The 23,269-nt window shown below is 39.3% G+C and overlaps 1 protein-coding gene across 5 annotated transcripts in view; it reads left to right on the plus strand.

Moving 5' to 3' along the window:
* The first annotated feature begins 816 nt into the window (after positions 1-816).
* FNBP1L (formin binding protein 1 like) overlaps positions 817-23,269 on the plus strand; it is a 120,023-nt gene continuing 97,570 nt past the window's right edge. For 4 of the 5 annotated variants that reach the window (XM_070486861.1, XM_070486862.1, XM_070486860.1 and 1 more), the window contains exon 1: positions 817-1,112. In XM_070486861.1, the coding sequence (XP_070342962.1) occupies positions 1,089-1,112 (24 nt within the window). In that variant the 5' untranslated portion in view covers positions 817-1,088. The remainder of the gene's footprint in view (positions 1,113-23,269) is intronic. The other variant, XM_070486864.1, reaches the window with a different exon arrangement.

Here is a 23,269-nt window from a genome sequence, read left to right on the forward strand (position 1 = left end):
CAAACTTGCTGACTGCTGTTAATGATTGTTCAGAAAGGCCGGGAAGTAACTCCACGGAGGAAAAAGGAAATGGTGGACTGCCTCCAAGGTTCCGATATTCTGAGTGAGGGATCTCTGAAGTTTCGAATAGGCTCTCTGCGCAACAGGGGAGGAATCTGGCTCCCATTCGATACCCACACACGGAGTGCCCATTCCAGAAAAGGGGCAAGCTCAGTTCTCGTTTCCTGCAGGTGACCCCTCGCTTCACGTTTGTCCAAGTCTTCCATCTCGTCTCATGGCAACATCCCAAAATGAATGCTGAAAGATCTGCCTCTTTTTAGGATTTCCTGACAACTTATAAAATTAGAATATTAAAAACAGAATCCGCGCCACACTGCATTCACATTTGACGTTCAACCTCAACAGATTTTAGTGATTCCCAAGATCACCTTAACCATCAAGATTTTTTTCTTATACATAGAACGTAACTCTCCACAATCTAAACCCAAAGATATTGATGAGGTTTCCTTGTCAGTGTTTCTTCCAAGTGGAGGAGGCAAGAGGCAGGAAGGGCGGGTGACTGGAGTTGCCTCATCTAAGGGGGCTCAGGGCAGAGAAGGGCGGTGGGCGACTTTTCATTCTTTCCCTTTCCATCTTAGAGACAGAGATCCGACTGGCTCCAGCGGTGGGACAGTCCGAGCCCCGCGGGGTGGGCGGGAAGAGACCCCGCGGGTGAGCGGGGCGGGTAAAAGACCCTCCTCGGAGGAGACCCTGCCAACAGCGTCCAGGCGAGCGCGGGTCCGCCCCGATCCCAGGGTGCACCGCGCCCCGCCCCCTCCCCTTTCCGTGTCCCGCCCCCCCGACCCGGGCCCCCTCCCTGCCGGCTCCGGGAGGCGGGGACGCGGTGGCGGCGGCGGTTTCTCCGGTCGAGTCTGTCTCACTCACTGGGGAGCCTCGCCCTGGCGGCACCTTCGGGAGGCAAAGCAGCGGCGCCGTGAGCCCGCCGGCCAGCAAGTGGGAGGTCGGACAGACTGACGGCAGAGCCGACGGACGGACAGACAGACGGACAGCGGGGCAGCCAGACGGCCCGAGTCGCCTCAAGTTCCGCCATGAGCTGGGGCACGGAGCTGTGGGTGAGTTGGGAAGCGGGGCGCCCCGCGCGGACCCGGGCCCCAAAGGGCGCAGGCTGGGGTCGCTGACCGTCGGCGGCTGGGGCGCGTCGGGCCGTCCCCGCCCCTGGCGGAGGGTGGGGGTCCCGCTCCTCTTTGTGTGCAGACCCCTCTTCCCTCTCGGCCGCGGGGTGCGGGGCTGCTGGTCCGCGCTCCCGCCTCTGCCGCTCCTGCGGCTGAGGGCAGCGCCTTGGACGGCCGGGGGGGCGGCCTGCTGGCTCCTGCGCCCGCTGCCGTCCTCTCCCGTCCCCTCTCCCGTCCCCTCTCCCGTCCCCTCTCCGTCCTCCGCCTTCACTCTCCGGACGCCTGGCTCTATGCCGGGCCGCGCTTCTCTGTCTTTGTATCTCCCCGCCCGGAGGCGGGGGAGGGGCCCATTGTCCCGAAGGGGCGCAGCGCGCGGGCAAGAGAGTCCGGGCTGCGAACCCCGCCCGGGCGAGGGTCCCCGGGGCGAGGGCGTCGCCGGGCCCGAGTGGCGCGGGGAGCCGCGAGGCCCCGCCTGCCGCGCTCGCCCCAGGTAGGGAGAGCCGGGCGGCTTTGTTCGGAGCCCGGCCTCCGGCCAGCCAGGCCCAGCCCACACGCCCATTTCCCTCTCCCGGTCTCCGTGCTCCGGACCGGCGGAGCTTCGGGCGCTCCGGCTGGGCCGCCCCGCCTGCTACCTTGTGCCAGGGGGTTGGATTTTGGGATCTGAATTAAATTGAACGATCGATGGGGAAGCCAATTTTGCCAAAAGGGGCATGCGGCTTCCCGATTGCTTTACTGACCCTTCTGTTGTTCTTTATTTTATTCGTTCTCCTCCCATTTCTTTCTTTTTCCTCCTTGCCTTTCTTGGGCGCTGGAGGCTCCAGACAATGCCCAGTGTCTGGCCAAGGTGCGGGGGGGGACTGTAATAGGTCGGAGAATTCGCTCGTGACGCCGCCTGTGAAGGGTGGAGGTGCGGAGGGCAGTGATTTCTCAGGTGCCGCGGAGGGACAGGGGGCGTGGGGGCGCTGTCCCAAGCGGCCTGGCTCCAGCCACTCCCCTTTTTATCCCACCTGTGCCTTTTTTCCTTGCCTTTTGTTAACGAGGATCTGGAGAAATCACTGCAGAGGAAGAGGAGAAAGAACTTTTTTGTCTCTATACGTGCAGTTAGGATGGGAGTGAAGGCAGATCGGTTAATTGAAGGGCAAAATGTTTTCTTATGTTATTTTTCACATCTTACTCACAGATTGAGAATCTTAGAACTGAAAGAGACTTTAGAGTTCATCTAGTTGAACACCTACTTAGCCAGCCCAGGAATCTCCTGCAACGTTCTGGACAAGTGTTTGCCCAGTGTGTAAACACACCATCCAAGAGAAAATACCTCAGGAGCCTCTCCGTTTCGTTTTTTAGGTAGCATTAATTGTTCTCATATTGGGGAGGATTATATAGTAAATGAATTTCGTAAAACTTAACCTTTGGTTAGAATCCCAGGCATTATTGGTCTTTTTCCTTTCATTTTGTACATTCTATAATTGATTATAATATGTCATCAATGAAAGGAGATAGGTATACTTTTATTTTCCATTTTTATAATTAGAAAATATTTTTATTTTTACATCCTTGAATGGTCTACGTTTCAGAGGAGCAAAAATGTAAACAGAATACTTTTTTAAAGTACACAAGGAAAACAGTAGAGCAATGTTATTTAGATTTAACTCAATTTAGATTTTTAAAAAATCACTTTATATTACACTGTAGAAAAACAGTTTTAAGGAGAAACGGTAAGATATTTTAGTGAAGGCTAAATGCGACTTTTGAAGTTTTTTTAAAAAAAATTTAAGAATATAGTATATTTAGAAGTGATTACCAGTCCCCCACTGTCTCCTGTAATTATATTTACTTTCAGCATTTGAGTAGTTGCTCAGCAATTTGAAAAGGTAAACTGTAGATGAGATGGGAATTTCTGTTCTAAATAAAAATTGTTTTGTATCCTTTAGGAAATTATGAAAAAAGATTTTAAATTAATTTTTCTCATAATTTAATACATCCCATCTTTTAAATTTTTTAGTGGCTTGAGGATTTGAGGGAAACATTTATTAGAAACTAAGTAATGTAAAATCAATGAATATCAACTGGATGCTTAAACCTTAGATAAGTAGAAGTTTGGTGTGGAGGACTATTGTTGGGACCAGAAGAGACCTTAGAAAAATTTGACTAGACTTCCTGTTTTTACTGTTCTCGATTTTGAATAAGGGTATTGTGCTTCCAATAGATTGTAACAAACACCTATACTGTGCTCTTGCCATGAAGGAATTTGAGGTTGAGAAAATTCTCTTGAAATTTTGAATTTAGAAACCAGTTCTCGTATTATTTCATGTTTAGGATCACGTTACTGTCCCAAAGGTTTAATTATTGAGAACGTGTTGTTAGAAAAAAATGATAATATACAATTATGCATTCAAACTTAAGTTTATTTGTTAGAATATTCATTGGAATTTTATTGCTATTTTAAAGCTTCTTAAGTCTTATGTTAAATTTGAGAATAACTTAATAACATAAATTAGAGAACCACTCTAATGCTGACTCTGGGGGACACAACTAATAGTGATAGGCTAAGTGGGTTGTGTCAGACTTTTGTTGTGTAGTTGTGAGGGGATATGAATTAACTGGTGATAAATTTGAGTTGTGCTTTAAGGGATTTCTGGTGTTCTGAATGAGCATTTAAGTAAGGTAGTGAAGATGTATTACAGACTCAGTTCTGGGTTCTGGGTGATATCAAACAAAGAGATGATGGCATCTTCGTTTCTTCAGGATGCAGTGTAATTATATGGTAGCATCATAGGTGTTGTTTATTGTGTTGATTTCTTTAATACCACAGGAAGAATGGTTGGATCAAAAAGAGTCTAAATATGAATTAATGATTTCATAAAGCACAGATTTTACAATTATTAGCTCTTTTTACAAATAAGGAAATTAGAGATTGGAGAAGTCCTGTGTTTAGTGAGTAAGCTTTATTTGTTAGGAGACAGCTTTTTAGTTTTTTGAGGAACCAGGTAAAGTTCAACAGAAAAGAGAAAATCCATGTATGGGTTGTTAGTGTGTGTATAGATGTGATGTGCTCATATCATGATTTATTCAGAAATTTGCTCCCCAAGGGAAATGAGGTGACTGGTCTGGAAGTTAGAAGGTAGGTTCAAATATCTGACTTAATTTATAGGGGTTTATAAACCTTTTTTATGCCTTAGTTTCTTGGTCTATGTGGTATTTGGCCCTTAGTTGTAAGAGTGCATAGTGTAAAAGCCATTGTTATTTTCATTGTATTATTAGCTAACTGCATTTGACAAAGCTCATGATATCTTTTTGGGAGAAATTGAAAAATGTGGGTTGGATGATAGATTCAGTGGAGTCTTTCTATAACACCTCCAGCCTTAACCCTTTAATTTGATGCTTCCTTATCTTTGTCCTCATAGCGCTTTATATGGCACTTGTAGTTGAACACTTACATTCTAAGTGTACTGGGCTTTTGAGTCCTTGAGTGTAGGGACTGGGTTAATCTTTTCTTTGTTTTCACTGACTGAAACGATGCCTGTAGGTGATCATGCATGTTTGGTCCAGTTGAATTAATAGTTCATTCCATTACCCAGAGTATTGATTACTGATTAATAAGTGCATCCTGGAGGAAGTCTTTATGGTTCTGAGGCCTTTGTAGGTGATTGAATTGTTATCTAGACCACCTAATCTATCAAAAGGCCTAAACAAGCTGAAACCAAAATGATGAAGTTGTTTTTTTTTTTTTATTAATGAAGTTAAGTTTTATTTTTGTTTTTTTGAGGAAGATTAGCCTTGAGCTACATCTGCCACCAATCCTCTTTTGCTGAGGAAGACTGGCCCTGAGCTAACATCTGTGCCCATCTTCCTCTATTTTATATGTGGGATGCCTGCCACAGCATGGCTTGGTGAGTGGGGCCTAGATCCGCGCCTGGGATCTGAACTGGCAAACCCCTGGCCGCCGAAGTGGAGTTAACCGCTGTGCCACCACGCTTGCCTCAAAGTTAAGTTTTAGCTTAAAAATTTTTACAGGTTGGGGAAGAACTGACCTAAAGGTAGGTCTTGTGAATTTACCTGACTGATAGCTCGGTGATGTGACTGCCACATTAATAGGTCTGTCTGGAACAAAGGAATTTGGTCCCATTGTTGTCTGTTGGTTAGACCATATCTACAATAATTGACTTTAGTTTACTTCAGATTTTTAGAAGGCACTTATCTAGAGGTGGTTGACAAGAAAAACGTCTTATCAGTGTGAACTGTATTGTTTTTTGTTTTTTTTTTTGAGGAAGATTAGCCCTGAGCTAACATCTGCTGCCAATCCTCCTCTTTTTGCTGAGGAAGGCTGGCCCAGAGCTGACATCCGTGCCCATCTTCCTCTACTTTATGTGTGGGACGCCTACCACAGCATGGCTTGCCAAGTGGTGCCATGTCCGCACCTGGGATCCGAACTGGCAAACCCCAGGTTGCCGAAGTGGAATGTGCACACTTAGCTGCGCCACTGGGCCGGCCCTGACCTGTATTGCTTTTTCAAAGGCTATGAAACTGCTATGGGAATTTAGTTTAGTTTTAAAAATAAAATAATTATTGACTATCTGTTATAAGGAAGCACTGTGCAATGTATGGTGAGATTTATGAACGCTTATAGCGTCAGCCCTGCTATGAGGAAACTTAGAGTCATTTTGAAGTGCCACTACTTTCCTAACTGCAAAATGCTCTGCTACGTTGATACCACTGTCCAGAATGGCCTCTGTTTACCAGTTCCTCTCAACCCCCTTCCTCCGGACTACACATTCTGGATATTATCTTTCTTATGGGACTACCACCTTATCTTATAGTTATTTCTAGTGCATTCAAATCTTTGGAAAATATTCATGGTATAAATATTTATATCTTACATTCCCTTTTGTTGGTAGAAGTTGTGTTCAACATTGTGTTATAGATGATGCTATTAGTTAAGGTGGGTGAATTGATCATAAACAGGCATCTGCCTATGTCCCCATTAGTCCTGACTATAATAAAGTGGAAGCTGGAAAGCTGCCTCTAACCAGTATCTCCTCTGTATTGCTACTTCCTTAACCTACTCATTTCCACTCCCCTTCCCTGCCTTTATCTTAAACCATTCACTCTCTTTCTCCTTCCCTCAATCTTTAAAATGTGGATATGGCTGAAAACTTAAAAACCTATTGTGCCTACTTTTTCCTATATATCAGCCCTGTTTGCAGGCAGAAAATGGGACAAGAGAATAGTAGTGGTTTATAATTATGGAGCACCTTCTGTGTGCGCCTACAAGTAGTATCTTATTTAATAATCTTCAGTCTTTAAACATTGTTTTTTTGGCTTAATAGCAAAAAAGAAAAATTCTGTTGTAGGGAACACAGTCATACCTGCAGCCTATTAAAAACTACTAGGAAAAGATTATATAAAGCTTTTGTTCAGACCATGTAAAATGTTCCATATATTAGTTCAGACCATGTATATCAGACATACCAAAAAGATATTTGACGTGGAGTTTGGAATAAGGAGGGTTTTGCGTATAGGGGTTCCTGAGAAGTTCCTAGAGGGCAGAGATACCTCTTATTCATTACTTATTCATTGTCTCATTCATTGCTGTATCCTCAGCTATCAGCACACTGCCTGGCGTAGAGCCTGACATTGCTAGGATCTTTGATAAAAGTTTGCTGGGCTGACCTGAGTATAGTGGTTAGGTTTGGCTTGAATTTGAGTGTAGGATGCCTGAAAGTAGTGGTGAAGGGTAGTTTGGGACCAGGCTAAGAGGTCGATCTGTCTGAATGCTTGATTAAAGTTCATGAATTTTGTGGGGCCGGCCCAGTGGTGCAGCAGTTAAGTTCGCATGTTCCCCTTCTCGGCAGCTTGGGGTTTGCTGGTTTGGATCCCGGGTGCAGACATGGCATCGCTTGGCAAAAGCCATGCTGTGGTAGGTGTCCCACGTATAAAGCAGAGGAAGATGGGCATGGATGTTAGCTCAGGGCCAGTCTTCCTCAGCAAAAAGAGGAGGATTGGCAGTAGTTAGCTCAGGGCTAATCTTCCTCAAAAAAAAAAAAAGTTCATGAATTTTGTGTGCATGTTTGAGTAGTTATTCATTAGCATATAATTAACTCAATTTTCAGACCATTGAAAAATCCACAGAAGGAAATCTTAGTTTGTGTGAGTAGAAGGGATTATCTCTTCCTTCAGAATCCCTCTGGGTTTTAGAAGATGAAAGTTGTATTGATTTTATCACTTCTGCAAGAATATTTGAAGGATGTTGGTTCTTTTAATAATATGTTATTGGTTCGGAAGTCAGTTGTATTTTGTTAACATATGTTATTCTTACAACTTATTGTAGGAAAAAAAGGAACAGGCTGATAAGCACACGTGACAAAATTAAAATTAACTATAACCCCAACAGATTATTATTATTTTTCTTTTTTTTTTTTGGTGAGGAAGATTGTTGCTGAGCTAACATCTGTGCCATTCTTTCTCTATTTTGTATGTAGGATGCTGCCACAGCATGGCTTGATGAACGGTGTGTAGGTCTGTGCCTGGGATCCAAACCCACCAACCCTCGGCTGCCAAAGAGGAGCTCGCAAATTTAACCACCATGCCACCGGGCCAGCCCCTCCAACAGATGGTTTTTTAAGCACAATTTGCAATTTTAAAGCATCTATCATTCTATCATCAATTAAGAGGTGATATCTCAAAATATTCTAAAATATTTTTCTTATATGAGAAACTCAATGCATAAATCATCTTACGAAACAAATAAAGCAACACTGGGGGAATCAAAACTTACTGCATTTTACCAATAAACACCTCTCACCCTCAGAAAATGCACTCAACTGATACAGAGGTAAAAATATTGTCATAGATAATGGGGAAAGGAAACACAGCATCAACTTTTGTACACCGGGGGCTGGCCCAGTGGCTTGGTGGTTAAATTTGCGAGCTCCTCTTTGGTGGCCTGGGGTTGGTGGGTTCAGATCCCAGGCACAGACCTACACATCACTCATCAAGCCATGCTGTGGCAGCATCCTACATACAAAATAGAGGAAGAATGGCACAGATGTTAGCTCAGCAACAATCTTCCTCACCAAAAATAATAATAATAATAATCTGTTGGGGTTATAGTTAATTTTGATTTTGTCACGTGTGTTTTTCAGCCTTTTCCTTTTTTTCCTACAATAAGTTGTGTTACTTCTGCAGTTAATTTTAGAGAATTTTCTTTGAGTGGTTCTTAGAAACCACTTCTTTCATACCATAGGAGGAAAGACAGCAGCATCTCACAATGCTGTCACACATTGTGAGATAATAGATATCTGACTGCTTTTTGTAATGTGGGATTCAGCATTTAGAATTTGTGTGGCGCCCAAGTGAAAGAAATCTAGAATAATGCAAATAAAAGTTTTTGTAAAATGTTCAAATTTAGTCCAAATTTGTTATTAATATTTGAGGCTTAGGAGCAATTTTTCTGTAAGTTCTTGGTAGAGAACTAATCATCAGACTTTAACAATACCTCATGAAATGTGTGAAATATTAGTGTTATATATTTATTATAGTTTGAAAAAGCAGAAATGTATAGTCAGATTTTCCTATTTTTGGCACACCATTATTTTGTTGTTTCTAGGGAACAAAAGTAATCTGTTTTGTTCCTGCTGTCTCCCTAATTTGTAGAAAAGGAATAGGCATATAATAAGCACTGAAATATTTGTTGAATGAGGGAATCAATGAGTTGCCATAACTCTATCATCAAATTATGTTTTGAATACTAAGGTTGTTTAGGTTTTTTTCCTCAGCATGTGTGTTTCCATATCTTTGTTTAACCTTAGGGATCCTTTTTATAATCTGGCAATACAACTAGTTATACCTTTTCATATGAAATTTTTCTGAATTTATTTATGTCTGGAATTCTCATTTCCTTGATTATTTGAGTACAGATGATTATCTTAAGTCATAGCATGTTTTATGGCTCTTTGGATTCTAAAAATGAGAACAGTGAACATTCTGTTGTTTGTTATATGCTTCGACTATTAATAGGTGGTCATATGTAAGAATAATGTAAGTATAAATTGAGACTTAGTGAATTGGGAAAACATAAAAGATTGATTTTCAGAGAGTACAAGTGTTCAGGTGATTCTGAGATTTTTGACAAATGTTAATCATGGTTAGTTGAGATTTTTTTCCAGCATAAATTATAAAAATCAAAATCATTGAAACAGCCATAGTAAATAAACACAGAAATCATTACTTTTAGATCAACCTTCTGGACTTACACCATGAACTATATTAACTTCCTTTACTGTTTGCCAAGGCTGAATATAATGAATATTTGTTTAAGTTTTTTTAATCTGAAAATTTTATTTCATCTTCATTTTTAAAAAAAGTTTCGTTAAGATAAAACTTTCATACATTAAAGTGTACAAATCTTACATGTACAACGTTTTTAAAAAAATGAATACACTTATGTTAACTCCTACCAAGATCAAGATACAGAAGTCTCCCTTATGCCATCCATACCCAGTAAATATCCCCCCAAAGGGAACGACTATTGTAACTTGTATTGCCGTTGATTGGTTCTTAAGTTTTTTTAACTTCACATAAATGATATATGATATGTACTCTTTTTCATCTGACTTCTTCCATTTAACGTGTCTGTGAGAATCATCCTTTTGTGGTTAGTTTGTGGTATTCATAGTATGTATGGGATTTGTATTTTCTTCTGCAATGTGCCTGAGATCACTTCTAGTCTGGGACCACCTTAAACCAAGTTCAAGGCTTGAAATTCCCTTTTTGGTTGTTGGATTTTGATTTCTGTCCCCATATCTCTTGCTATGTTATCAAAACAAAGATTCTGATTTTCAGGATTGGCAAACATCCTCAGGGCAAAAGTAGCCTATATGCTCTTTTCCTATCTCGGTTCTCATTTTTACTTCACGTGTGGCTTCGTAATTTCTTATTGTCTTGGCTTGGCTTTGATGCTTTAAAGTTTTTGAAGTATATTTTATCTGCAGTTTTAAGTTTTTATCCAGTGGAATGGTGATAGTTGATCCAAGTAACCTAGCCTGCCACTGCTGGACAGTGGGAGCTCTCTCACTGAGTTTTAACGTTTGCTATTACATTTTTAATTTCCAAGAGTTGTTTTTTGTTTTCTGAATGTACTTTTAAAAATAGCATGTTTTACTTGCATCTTGGAGCAATATCTTCTTAGTTCTTGTGTATATCAGAGATAGGTTTTTGGTTTTGTTGTGTTTAGTTTTCTTATCATTGTGTAATATCTATAATCTTCAAGTTACTTTTTTTCACTTTGTTTCGTTCTTGTCTTTCATGGTAGAGACTTTCTTTAAATATTTTGTGATTCCAAGACATTCAAAAGATATCTGTCAAAATTAGGGCGTAATAAGCTCTGATATGCCCTGCCTGGAAGTTTAGGGTTTGGGTTACTGGAAGTTTTTGATCCCTGTAAGGGATTTTGCTTGGTACTTCCCTCTGGGATTGTTTAGATCCTCGTTCTCTTTTCCAGTCCAATTGTGAAAGCCCAACAGGTGTACTATGGTCTTTCTGATGTACTATAGTCTTTCTTTTAAAGTCACATTTATCATCACTGTTTGTAGTGTTGGGAGCCACAACTGGATTTCTTTTTTTTATAGGTGCTGAAACAAGTAGTTTACTTGTCTTATATAACAAGAAATTTGGAGGTAAGCAGTCACTGGCATGGGTTTATGAACTCAATACTATCAGGGTCAGCATTTGTGCAGCTGTTTTGGACTTTCCCTCAGGGTTGCAAGATGGTGATTGCAGCTCCAACCATCGTGTCTGTATTTAAGGTGAACAGAAAAAAAAGGAAAAGAAAAAGAGGAACAGCGTCAGCTATGTCTGCCTCCTTATCAGAAGGCAAAAACCTTCCCAGAAACCCCACAACAAACTTCCCCTTAGGTCTCACTGTCCAAAGATGGGCACATTGCCACATGAACAAAATTAGGGTTCTATTAGGAAGAGGAGGAATAGGTATAAAAGGCACCCCAAAACATAGAATTTATGGTGTCTGTCCCCAAGGAGTTAATGATGGCTTAGTAGAGGCAAGACATATAGATAGATAGATGTTTGAATAATGGCATGGGAGTTAATAAAAGGCAATAATATAAATGAAAGAGCAGATATTTTAGATATGAAGTCTTTAGGGGACCTAACACAGCCCACCAATGTTTTAAGAGGCCTAGTGGTGAAGGGCTTATGTGTCTTAGCTGGAATCTATGGGCTTCTTCTTGCTTGCCACACCGTACCATGCTGGCATCACCTGCCAGAACAGATGGGTGCTTTGAGCAAGTGTCCAGAGTTGATGGGCAGGGCATAGTAAAGTTGACCTGACCCCAGGATGAGTGAAGACACTGCAGGGACTGAGGAAACGGTCCTGAAACAGAGGTCCAGAAGTTTATTTTGTGAATAGAAAGTTCCTGGATGTTGGAGACAATAGAGATCTCCTGTAATTACACAGCTCTCTTAGTCATCTAGATATAATACCAAGCTATAAAATGATCTCCACAGAGCAAGAGGCCATCAGCCTCGAGTTACTGGCACTTGCTTTTTTTTTGTCTTTTCTTTCTTTTAAAAAATTGATACATTAGAATGGTACATTTGTTATAATTAATGAACCAATATCAATATGTTATTATTAACTAAATCCCATAGTTTATTCAGATTTCCTTAGTTTTTACCTAACATCTTTTTCTGTTTCACATTACATGTAGTTGTCATGTCTCCTTAGGCATTTCTTGTCTGTGCCATTTTTTCACTTTCCTTATTTTTGATTACCTTGAGAGTTTAAAGGAGTACTGGTCAGGTATGTTGTAGGGTACCCCTCTATTGGAATTTATCTGATGTTTTTCTCATGATCAGATTGGGGTTATGGGTTTTTGGAGGATGGTCATGTGCCATTTTCATCACATTATTTTAAGGGTACATATTATTAACAGGATTTATCACTGTTGATATTGATCTTGGTCACCTGGCTGAAGAAGTGTTAGGTTTCTCTACTGTAAAGTTATTTTTCCCCCCTTTCCATACTGTACTCTTTGGAAGGAAGTCCCTAGGTGCAGCCCACACTTGAGAGAGGAGTTATGCTCCCCTCTTTTAGGGCGAAGTATCTACATAATTTATTTGGAATTCTTCCTGGGAGATGTCTCTTCTCTCCCATTTATTGATTTACTCAGTCATTTATTTAAATTAGAATGAACTGAAGGATATTTATTTTATACTCTGGGTTATCATCCAATATGACTTCATTTATTTTGCTGCTCAGATTGTTCCAGCGTTGGCCATTGGGAGCTCTTTCAGTTGGCTCCTCTGCTCCGGTAACACGTCTCCATCAATAAGGATTTTTTTTAAAGCACTTCCTTACTTTTTGGGATTAAAAGGTGGTCCAGGCTCATCTTGCATATTTCCTGCCCCTGTCCTAGAATCAGCCATTTCTCCAAAGGGCCCTGATTCCTTTTATTGGAGAATGGTATTAGAAAGCAAGATGTGAATGCTAGATGTATTTGTTGCTACTGGGATTTCATTACTTTTAGTCGCTCTCAGCTGATAAAATAAAGAAATATATGTGTGTATGCTAACTTGTCTGTGTATATATGTATCTGTAAATATTTCTACATGTAACCTTCTGTATCTATATTAAATTAAATATGAGTTCTTGCTGATGTCTCCAAGTCTAGTCCATTACCACATGTATCCTTTTAGCCTCTTCCCCTTGCTTATCTGTAAATTCCCACTCTAACACCACCCTTGGCTGTCATCCATTTGTTTAATTCTTCCTTTTCAGTGTATACGTATAGCAATATCAGGGTTGTTAACCTAAAGCCCTCTGGGGAACAACTTTATCAACTAGAGTACAGTGCTTATGTGCAGTTCCTTTTCCCTTTAGTCTTGTAGATGCTTTACTCTTCAAAATTACTTAAGTCAGCACCATTCCCACCATCCCTTTAATGAAGTTGTTTCATACATTTTTAATACAGTTAGATTTTCTTATCACAGTCTGCATTCTTTCTTGGGATCCTTTGACATTCTCAATGATTTTTTAAAAATTGCGTAGGTTAAGGTTAATTCTTTGTGCTGTTAAGTTCTATAGATTTTGACGGATGTATAAGGTCAAGTATCTACCATTCCAAGACCATATAGAATAGTTTTACCTCTTAAAAATGCCCTGTGGGGCAGGCCTGGTAGCATTGTGGTTAAGTTCATCCTCTCTGCTTTGGCAACTAGGGTTTGTGGGTTCAGATCCTGGGTGCACACCTACACACTGCTCATCAAGCCATGCTGTGGTGGCGTGCCACGTACAAAACAGAGGAAGACTGGCACAGATGATTGCTCAGAGACAGTCTTCCTCAAGCAAAAACAGGAAGATTGGCAACAGATGTTAGCTCAGGGCCAATTTTCCTCACCAAAAATAAATAAATAAATAAATCCCCTGTGGCCTATCTCATACCCATTAGGATGGCTACTATCAAAATAACAGACAATAACAAGTGTTGGTGAGGATGTGAAGAAATTAAAATCTTTGTGCATCGTTCATGGGAATGTAAAATGGTGCAGCCACTGTGAAAAACAATATGGTGGCTTCTCAAAAATTAACCATAGAATTACTATATGATCTAGCAATTCCACTTCTAGGTGTGTGTATATACCAAAAGACTGAAAGCAAGATCTTGAAGAGATACTTGTACACCTTTGTTTCTAGTATTATTCACATTAGCCAGAAGGTAGAAAAGCAACCTAGATATTCAGTAATGTAAACGGATAAGCAAAATGTTGTATAGATACAATGGAATATTATTAAGCCTTAAAAAGGAAGGAAATGCTGACTTGTGCTACAAAACATGGGTGAACCCTGAGGACATTATGCTAAGTGAAATAAGCCAGTTAAAGACAAATAAGAATGATTCTACTTATATGAGGTGCCTAGAGTAGTCAAATTCATAGAGACAAAGTAGAATGGTGGTTGCTGAGAGCAAGACAGGGCAGGGTTGAGGATTTATTGTTTAATGGGTATAGTTTCAGTTTTGAAGATGAAAAGAGTTCTAGTGATGGATGGTGGTGATGGTTGCACAACAGTATGAATGTACATAATATCACTGAATTGTACACTTAAAAAAGTGGTTAAGATGGTAAATTTTGTGTTATGTATATTTTCCTACAATAAAAAAGAAATTACTCCCTCATTAAAAAACAAAAAGCTCCTGTGCTGTACCTGTACATTGCTCCCTACCCGAATCAGTGATTTTTTAAAAAATAGACCTTTTTTTTTAGAGCAGTTGTAGGTTCACAGCCAAATTAAGCAGAAGGTAGAAATTTCCCATATGCCTCTTGCCCCTGCATACACGTATCCTCTGCCATTATCAGCATCCTCCCCTAGAGTAGTACATTTGTTACAATTATGAACCTACATTGAAACGTTATTGTTACCCAAAGTCCATAGTTTACATTAGGGTTCACTCTTGGTGTCATACCTTCTGTGGATTTAGACAAGTGTATAATGACATGTAGCCACCATTTAATATCATAAAGAGTAGTTTCACTGCTCTAAAAATCCTCTGTGCTCCACCTATTTATCCCACCCCCTCCTCCCTAATTCCTGACCACTGATCTTTTTTATGTGACTTTTTGTCTTCCCTAAAAAGAAAGCCAGTACCTGTTAGGACTTACTCTCTATTTTCCCCTCTTTCCCAACCCCAATTTTAGGAAACCACTTATCTACTTTCTTTCTCTAAAGATTTGCTTATTCTGGACATTTCATATAAATGGAATCGTACAATATGTGGTCATTTGTGACTGGCATTTTTCAGTAAGCATATTTTCAAGGTTCATCCATGTTATAACATATATCAGTAACTGATTCTTTTATTGCTGAATAATATTCCATTGTATGCATATACCACTTTTTTTAACCCGTTCATCAGTTGATGGACATTCGGGTTGTTTCTGCTTTGGCTGTTGTGAATAATGCTGCTATGAACATTTGTGGATCAGTTTTTGTGTGGACATATGTTTTTATTTCTGTTGGGCATATACTTGAGTGGAATTGCTGGGTCCATATGGTAACACTGTGTTTTAACTGTTTGAGGTACTCCCAAACTGTTTTGCGTTTTACATTTCCACCAGCAATATATGAAAGTTCTGATTTCTTTACATCCTTGTGAAAATTTGGTATCATTCTACTTTTTGATTATAGCCATCATAGTGGGTATTAAGGGATATCTCATTGTGGTTTTGATTTGCATTTACCTTATGACAAATGATGTTGAGCATCTTTTCATGTGCTTGTTATATGTTTGTATATTTTCTTTGGAGAAATGTCTGTTAACCTCAGTTAAATTTTTTTTTTTTTTTTGGTGAGGGAGATTTGCTCTGAGCTAACATCTATCTGTGCCAGTCTTTCTCTATTTTGGATGTGGGTTGCTGCCACAGCATGGCTGGCGAATGGTGTAGGTGTGCACCTGGGATCAGAACCCACAAACCCTGGGCCACCGAAGCGGAGTGTGCGAACTTAATGACTATGCCACGGGGCTCACCCCTCAGTTAACTTTCAGATATTAATGTTTACCTTAATTTCCCATGGTAGTATTAGTAAAATATAAATAAAAACCAATATTGGTGGTAGTGGTACCATATTGCGAAAAGGAGAAATTTAATTGTGATGTGAAGAAAATACTGTATTTATATTTGATATTTCTCCTCAAACTTGTCAGCTACTCTTTCAAACTAAGAGATGTTTGATTATGGCATTTAAGTTGAGAAACTTACAATCCAAGTGTAAATGTTAGCTCTGCTTTCACTTTTAAGAAACTTTCAGCTAAACTACTACTCCACCTGGCTTGCTTTTCTTAACTCTGTGATGGCAGCCCCTGTCGTTGTCTAGGTAGAAAGCTTTCTTATGTTGTTAGAACTCAGTACTATCAGGTATGAAAGGCCTGGAAAGCTGGGGTCTTTCAGGACATATTTAAAAATAATGAAAGCCTTCTGCATAATTCATACATGACCTTTTGAATTCTGAATTATTTTGCAGAATTTAGTTAATACCCATAACTAAGATATTTTGGGTGTTCTTCAGTTCTGTTCTAAGAAGAATAATGGCAATATTCTTTTTTTAGTGGTGCAAGATTACAAATGCTGCAGTGGTACTTAACTACTCATTTATATTGTACATGGAATGTTAATTGTTAGATTAATCAAGGCACATTTTTGTTTTCTCTTTCTTAGTATTTTGACTATATTACCTAGGTTGAGAACTTAGTTCTTTTTTATCTATCCTAATTGTTTCTTGGTTCAGTAAAATGTTTATCCATTCCAACGTTCACCTTCCGATAGTTCAGAGGTTATTGATTTATTTTGTGGATTTTAAACCCCTTACTTGAACAACAACAACAGCTCTTCTTTTATTTCAGTCAGCTTTTGGTCGTTTGGCCAGTTTGGCCTGGAGATTCTCATTCATTACGTTCTGGGGGTGTTGGCTGGTCAGCCATCTGGAGTTCTGTAAGACTTTTTGGTGATTGTGGTTCTTAACTCCTGGCTGAGAAACGTTAGTTAGCAGTCCTCAAATCTGGATGATCATTAGAATCATCTCAGGAATTTAAAGGCAGTAATGACAAAACAAACTCCCAAGCCGTACTCTAACCTCCTGAATCAGAGTCTCTGGGAATGAGGCCCAGGAATTTGTATTTTTGAAAAACACACCAGATGATTCTCATAATACCAAGGTTTGAGAACCATTGCTTTACATGCTGTAAAATCTATACTTATATTGAGCCAGGACATTAGAAAACTCCTTGTACTTGGACTACATGATATTCCCTTTCCACTCTCATTGAATTGCTTTTAGTAATACTACTAGGAATAATTGAATGATTATTGAGTACTTACTGTGTTTGAGGCAGTGTATCTTACTTTTTGGGGCTCAGAGGTTAAGTGTCTTGTCCAAAACTGCTTCATAGTAACTAGCAGAACTAGGATATAAATTAAGATCTTTCTATATTCAGAGCCTTCATTCTTTGCCATGAATGCTACGCTACCTTTATCAAATTGCTTTTGTTCAGAAGCCAGCCATCAGTGTCTGTGCATAGAGGTTATTTATTTGTTTATTTTTTTGAGGAAGATTAGCCCTGAGCTAACATCTACTGCCAATCCTCCTCTTTTTTGCTGAGGAAGACTGGCCCTGACTTAACAGCTGTGCCCATCTTGCTCTACTTTTTTTGTATGTGCAATGCCTGCCACAGCATGGCTAGACAAGCAGTGCCATGTCCGTACCCGGGATCCGAACCAGCAAACCACCTAATCAGAACATGTGAACTTAACTGCTGCACCACCAGGCTGGCCCCGGAGAGGTTATTTTTTGAAGGTCCTAAAAATTTGCTAGTTTACCATAAGGACTTTGTTTAGAATATTGCCCACTGTATTACACTGTGTTCTCTATGAGACTCATTGGAAAAATTTCTTTTAAGGTTTTTTATTGTATAGGAAATGTTTGCTTTGAGTATATGCATTTCCCATTTTGAACTTGCTGCCAGAAAACTGACAGATTTCTGGGTTCACTGTTGCCCATTGTATTTGTAGATTCATTCTTGGTATCATCTTAAATTTCTCTTTTCTTTTTTCATTTTCCTCATCTCTTTTAAAATTATTTTATCCTGCTGTGTTATCCTTTATAAGTCATTTTGAAGGCAAATGTTAGGAAAAGTAAATTAACAAGTGATTTTGGGCCATTTTACATAATTCTGGCCAAATGTCTTTTTGAGAGTTGAATTTGGGAAAGAGAGGAACTTAGAATTTGGAATGTGTCTGTGTGCCAGGCACTCTGGTAGATGTTGTTTTATTTTCATGCCAACTCTATGGAGTAAGTGGTGGCATTCCCATTTTCTAGAAGATGAAACTAATAAGAAAGGTTGACCTTTGTCATGCAGAGCTAAACTTGAACTCAGGTTTGTGTGACTCCAAGATCTTTTTTTTTTAGTGACTTTAATGGACCTAGTTTATCCAACAGTTCCTTTTTTTAAAAATTTAATTTAGTTTAATTTAACATTTTTTTGAGGAAGATTAGCCCTGAGCTAACATCTGCTGCCAATCCTACTCCTTTTTTTCTTTTTTTTTTGCTGAGGAAGACTGGCCCTGAGCTAACATCCGTGCCCATCATCTTCTATTTTATATGCGGGACGCCTACCACAGCATGGCTTGCCAAGCAGTGCCATGTCTGCACCTGGGATCTGAACCAGCGAACCCCGGGCCACTGAAGCAGAATGTGTGCACTTAACCGCTGTGCCACTGGGCTGGCCCCTTTAATTTTATTTTTTATCGAGGTAACACTGGTATGTAACATTATGTAAATTTCAGGTGTACAGCATTATATTTCAACTTCTGTATGGACTACATCATGTTCACCACCAAAAGTCTAGCTGCTATTCATCACTGTACAAATATGCCCCTTTACTTCTTCTGTCCTCTCCCCACGCCCCATCCCTCCTGGCACCATCAATCTATTCTCTGTATCATTGTGGATTTTTGTTGTTGTTTTATCTTCCACATGTGAGCGAAATCATATGGTATTTGGCTTTCTTTGTGTGACTTATTTTGCTTAGCGTAATACCTTCAAGGTCCATCCATGTTGTTGCAAATGGCAAGATTTAATCTTTTTTATGGCTGAGTAGTATTCCTGTGTGTGTGTGTGTGTGTGTGTGTGTGTGTGTGTGTGTGTGTGTACCCCCCACATATTTATCCCCTCATCCATCAATGGGTACTTAAGTTGTCTCCAAATCTTGGCTATTGTGAATAGTGCTGCATAGAGGTACATGTATCTTTTCAAATTAGTGTTTTCATGTTCTTTGGATGAATACCCAGAAGTAGAATAGCTGGATCATTTGGTAGTTCTATTTTTAACTTTTTGAAGACTCTCCATACTGTTTTCTATAGTGGCTGCACCAGTGTACATTCCTACCAGCAGTGTAGTAGGCTTCCCTTTTCTCCACATTCTCTCCAACACTTGTTATTTCCTGTCTTTTTAATAATAGACATTCTGACAGGCGTGAGGTGATATCTCATGTGATTTTGATTTGCATTTCCCGAATAATTAGTGATGTTGAACATCTTTTCATGTCCCTGTTGGCCATCTCTATATCTTCTTTGGAAAAATGTTCAGATCCTTTGCCAATTTTTTTAATTGGGTTGTTTGTTTTTTTGTTGAGTTGTGTGAATTCTTTATGTATTTTGGGTTTTAATCCCTTATTGGATAATGATTTGCAAATATCTCCTCTCAGTTGGTAGGTTGTCTTTTCGTTTTGTTGGTGGTTTCTTTTGCTGTGCAGAAGCTTTTTAGGTTGATGTAGTCCATTTGTTTATTTTTCCTTTGTTTCCCCTGTCTGAGGATACATCTAAAAAGATACTGCTAAGACTGATGTTGAAGAGCATACTGCCTATGTTTTCTTCTAGGAGTTCTGTGGTGTAAGGTCTTACATTCGAGTCTTTAATCCATTTTGAGTTAGTTTTTGTGTATGGTGTAAGATAGTGGTCCACTTTCATTCTTTTGCATGTGGCTGTCTAGTTTTCCTAACACCATTTCTTTTTTTTTTTTGAGGACGATTAGCCCTGAGCTAACATCTGCCATCCATCCTCCTCTTTTTGCTGAGGAAGACTGGTCCTGAGCTAACATCTGTGCCCATCTTCCTCTGCTTTATATGTGGGATGCCTGCCACAGCATGGCTTGACAAGCGGTGTGTAGGTCTACATCTGGGATCCGAACCGGAGAACCCTAGGCTGCCGAAATGCCACCGGGCTGGCCCCTCCTAACTCCATTTATTGAAGAGGCTTTCCTTTCTCTGTTGTGTGTTCTTGGCCTCTTTGTCAGAAATTAACTGTCCATAAATATGTACATTTATTTCTGGGCTCTCAGTTCTCTTCCATTGATATGGGTGTCTGTTTTTGTGCCAGTACTGTGGTGTTTTGATTACTACAGCTTTGTAGTATACTTTGAAATCAAGGAGTGTGAGGCCTCCAGCTTTGTTCTTTTTTCTCAGTTTTGCTTTGGCTATTCAGGGTCTTTTGTTCCATATAAATTTTAGGATTCTTTGTTCTATTTCTGTAAAAAATATTATTGGGATTTTGATAGGGATTGCACTGAATCTGTTCATTGCATTAGGTGGTATGGACATTTTAACTATGTTAATTCTTCCAATCTGTGAGCACAGAATAGCTTTCCATTTCTTTCAATAATGTTTTATAGTTTTCACTATACAAGTCTTTTACTTCCTTGGTTAAATTTATTCCTATGTATTTTATTCTTTTTGTTGCTATTGTAAATGAGGTTGTATTCTTGAAATCTCTTTCTGCTGTTTTGTTGTTAGCATAGAGAAATGCAACTGATTTTTAATGTTGATTTTGTACCCTGCAACTTTACTGTTTATCATTTCTAATAGTTTTTTGGTGGATTCTTTAGGATTTTCTGTATATAAAGTGTCAGTTGCAAATAGTGGACACTTGTGCTTCTTCCATTCCAATTTGCATGCCTTTTATTTCTTTTTTCTTCATTAATTGCTCTGGCTAGGACTTGCGAAACTATGTTGAATAAGAGTGGTGAAAGTGGGCTTCCTTGTCTTGTTCCTGTTCTTAGAGGGATAGATAGCTTTCAGTTTTTCACTCTTGAGTAGGATGTTCGATTTGGGTTTGTCATATATGGCTTTTATTACGTTCAGGTCCTTTTCTTCTTCTTCTTCTTTTTTTTTTTTTAAGATTTTATTTTTCCTTTTTCTCCCCAAAGCCCCCTGGTACATAGTTGTATATTATTAGTTGTGGGTCCTTCTTGTTGTGGCATGTGGGATGCTGCCTCAGCATGGCTTGATGAACAGTGCCATGTCTGTGCCCAGGATCTGAACTGTTGAAACCCTGGGCTACTGAAGCGGAGGGCTTGAACTTAACCAGTCAGCCATGGGGTGGGCCCCCAGGTCCTTTTCTTCTATACCCATTTTATTCAGAGTTTTTATCATAAATGGATGCTGAATCTTGTTGAATGCTTTCTCTGCATCTATTGTGATGATTGTGTGATTTTTATTCTTAATTTTGTAAATGTGATGTATCACATTGATTGATTTGTGGATGTTGAACCATCCTCACATCCCTGGAATAAATCACACTTGATTGTGTTGTATGATACTTTAATGTATTGTTGTATTTGGTTTGCTAATATTTTGTTGAGGATTTTTGCATCTATGTTTGTCAGTGATTTTGGCCTGTAGTTTCCTTTTTTTTGTTTTGTTCTTGTCTGGTTTTGGTATCAGTGTAATGTTGGCTTTGTAGAATGAGTTAGGAAGCTTCTCCTTCTCTTCAATTTTTTGGAAGAGTTTGAGAAGGATAGGTGTTAAATCTTTGAATGTTTTGTAGAATTCACTGGGGAAGCCATCTGGTCCTGGACTCTTGTTTTGGGACGTTTTTGATTACTGTTTCGATCTTACTGGTGATTGGTCTATTCACATTGTCTGTTTCTTAATTTAGTTTTGGAAGGTTGTCTAATTCTAAGAATTTATCCATTTCTTCTAGGTTATCTCATTTGTTGGCATACAGGTTTTCATAGTATTCTTTTGTAATTCTTTGTATTTTTCTGGTATCCTTTGTAATGTCGTCTCTTTTGTTTCTGATTTTGTTTATTTGAGCTTTCTCTTTTTTCCTTAGTGAGTCTAGCTAAAGGTTTGTCAACTTTATCTTTTCAAAGAACCAGCTCTTAGTTTTGTTGATCTTTTCTATTGTCTTTTAGTCTCTATTTCATTTATTTCTGCTCTGATTTTTTATTATTTCCTTCCATCTACTGATTTTGGGCTTTGTTTTTATTTTCCTAGTGCCTTTTAGATGCAGTGTTACATTGTTTATTTGAAGTTTTTCTTGTTTCTTCAGGTATGCCTGTATTGCTATAGACTTCCTTTTAGTACCCCTTTTGCTGTATCCCTTGGATTTTGGTATATTGTATTTTCATTTGTCTACAGATATTTTTTCATTTCGCTGTTGATCCAATAATTTTTCAGTAGCATTTTGTTTAATCTCCACATATTTGTAACTTCCCCAGTTCTCTTGTAGTTGATTTCTGTTTTCAAAATGTTGTGTTTGGAAAAGAAGCTTGGTATTATTTCAATGTTCTTAAGTTTAGTGAGACTTGTTTTGTGACCTAATATGTGATCTGTCCTGGAGAATGTTCCATATGCATTCAAAAAGAATGTGTATTCTGAAGTTTGTAGATGGAATCTTCTGTATATGTATCTGTTAAGTCCATCTGGTCTAATGTGTCATTGAAGGCCAATGTTTCATTATTGATTTTCTGTCTGGATGATCTATCCATTGATGTAAGTGGGGTATTAAAGTCTCCTACACTTTTTAAAGGCTTTTTTCCCCCCTGCTTTTTCTCCCCAAATCCCCCCAGTGTATAGTTGTATATTTTAATTGTGGATCCTTCTAGTTGTGGCATGTGGGATGCTGCCTCAGTGTAGCCTGACGAGTGGTGCCATGTCTGCGCCTGGGATCTGAACTAGTGGAACCCTGGGCTGCCGAAGCGGAGTGCATGAACTTAACTACCAGGCCACGGGGCCAGCCCCATAAAGTACTGTACTCGTATTGTTACTGCCTGTTACTTATTGTTTGTCTGTTAATATTTGCTTTATGTATTTAGGTACTCCTCTTTTGGGCGCATTGATATTTACAAGTGTTATATCCTCTCAGTTGTATTGTTCCCTTTATCATTGTGTAATGTCCTTCTTTGTCTCTTGTTACAGTTTTTGTTTTAAAGTCTAGTTTGTCTAAGTATTGCTACCCCAGCTTTCTTTTCATTTCCATTTTCCTGGAATATCTTTTTAAATACCCTCACTTTTTGTGTGTGAGTGTCTTTAGATCTGAAGTGTATCTTTTATATGCAGCATATATATGGGTCTTGTTTTTTAATCCATTCAGCCACCTTGTCTTTTGATTAGGGTATTTAATCCATTTTCATTTAAAGTAATTATTGATAGGTGTGTACTTTTGCCATTTTGTGACTTTTTAGCTGGATGTCTTTGTAGTTCTTTTCTATTCTTCTCTTTCTCTCTTGTAATTTGATGATTTCCTTTAGT

The sequence above is a fragment of the Equus asinus genome, chromosome 16, assembly GCF_041296235.1.
Source record: "Equus asinus isolate D_3611 breed Donkey chromosome 16, EquAss-T2T_v2, whole genome shotgun sequence".
In the NCBI taxonomy this organism is placed as follows: Eukaryota; Metazoa; Chordata; class Mammalia; order Perissodactyla; family Equidae; genus Equus; species Equus asinus.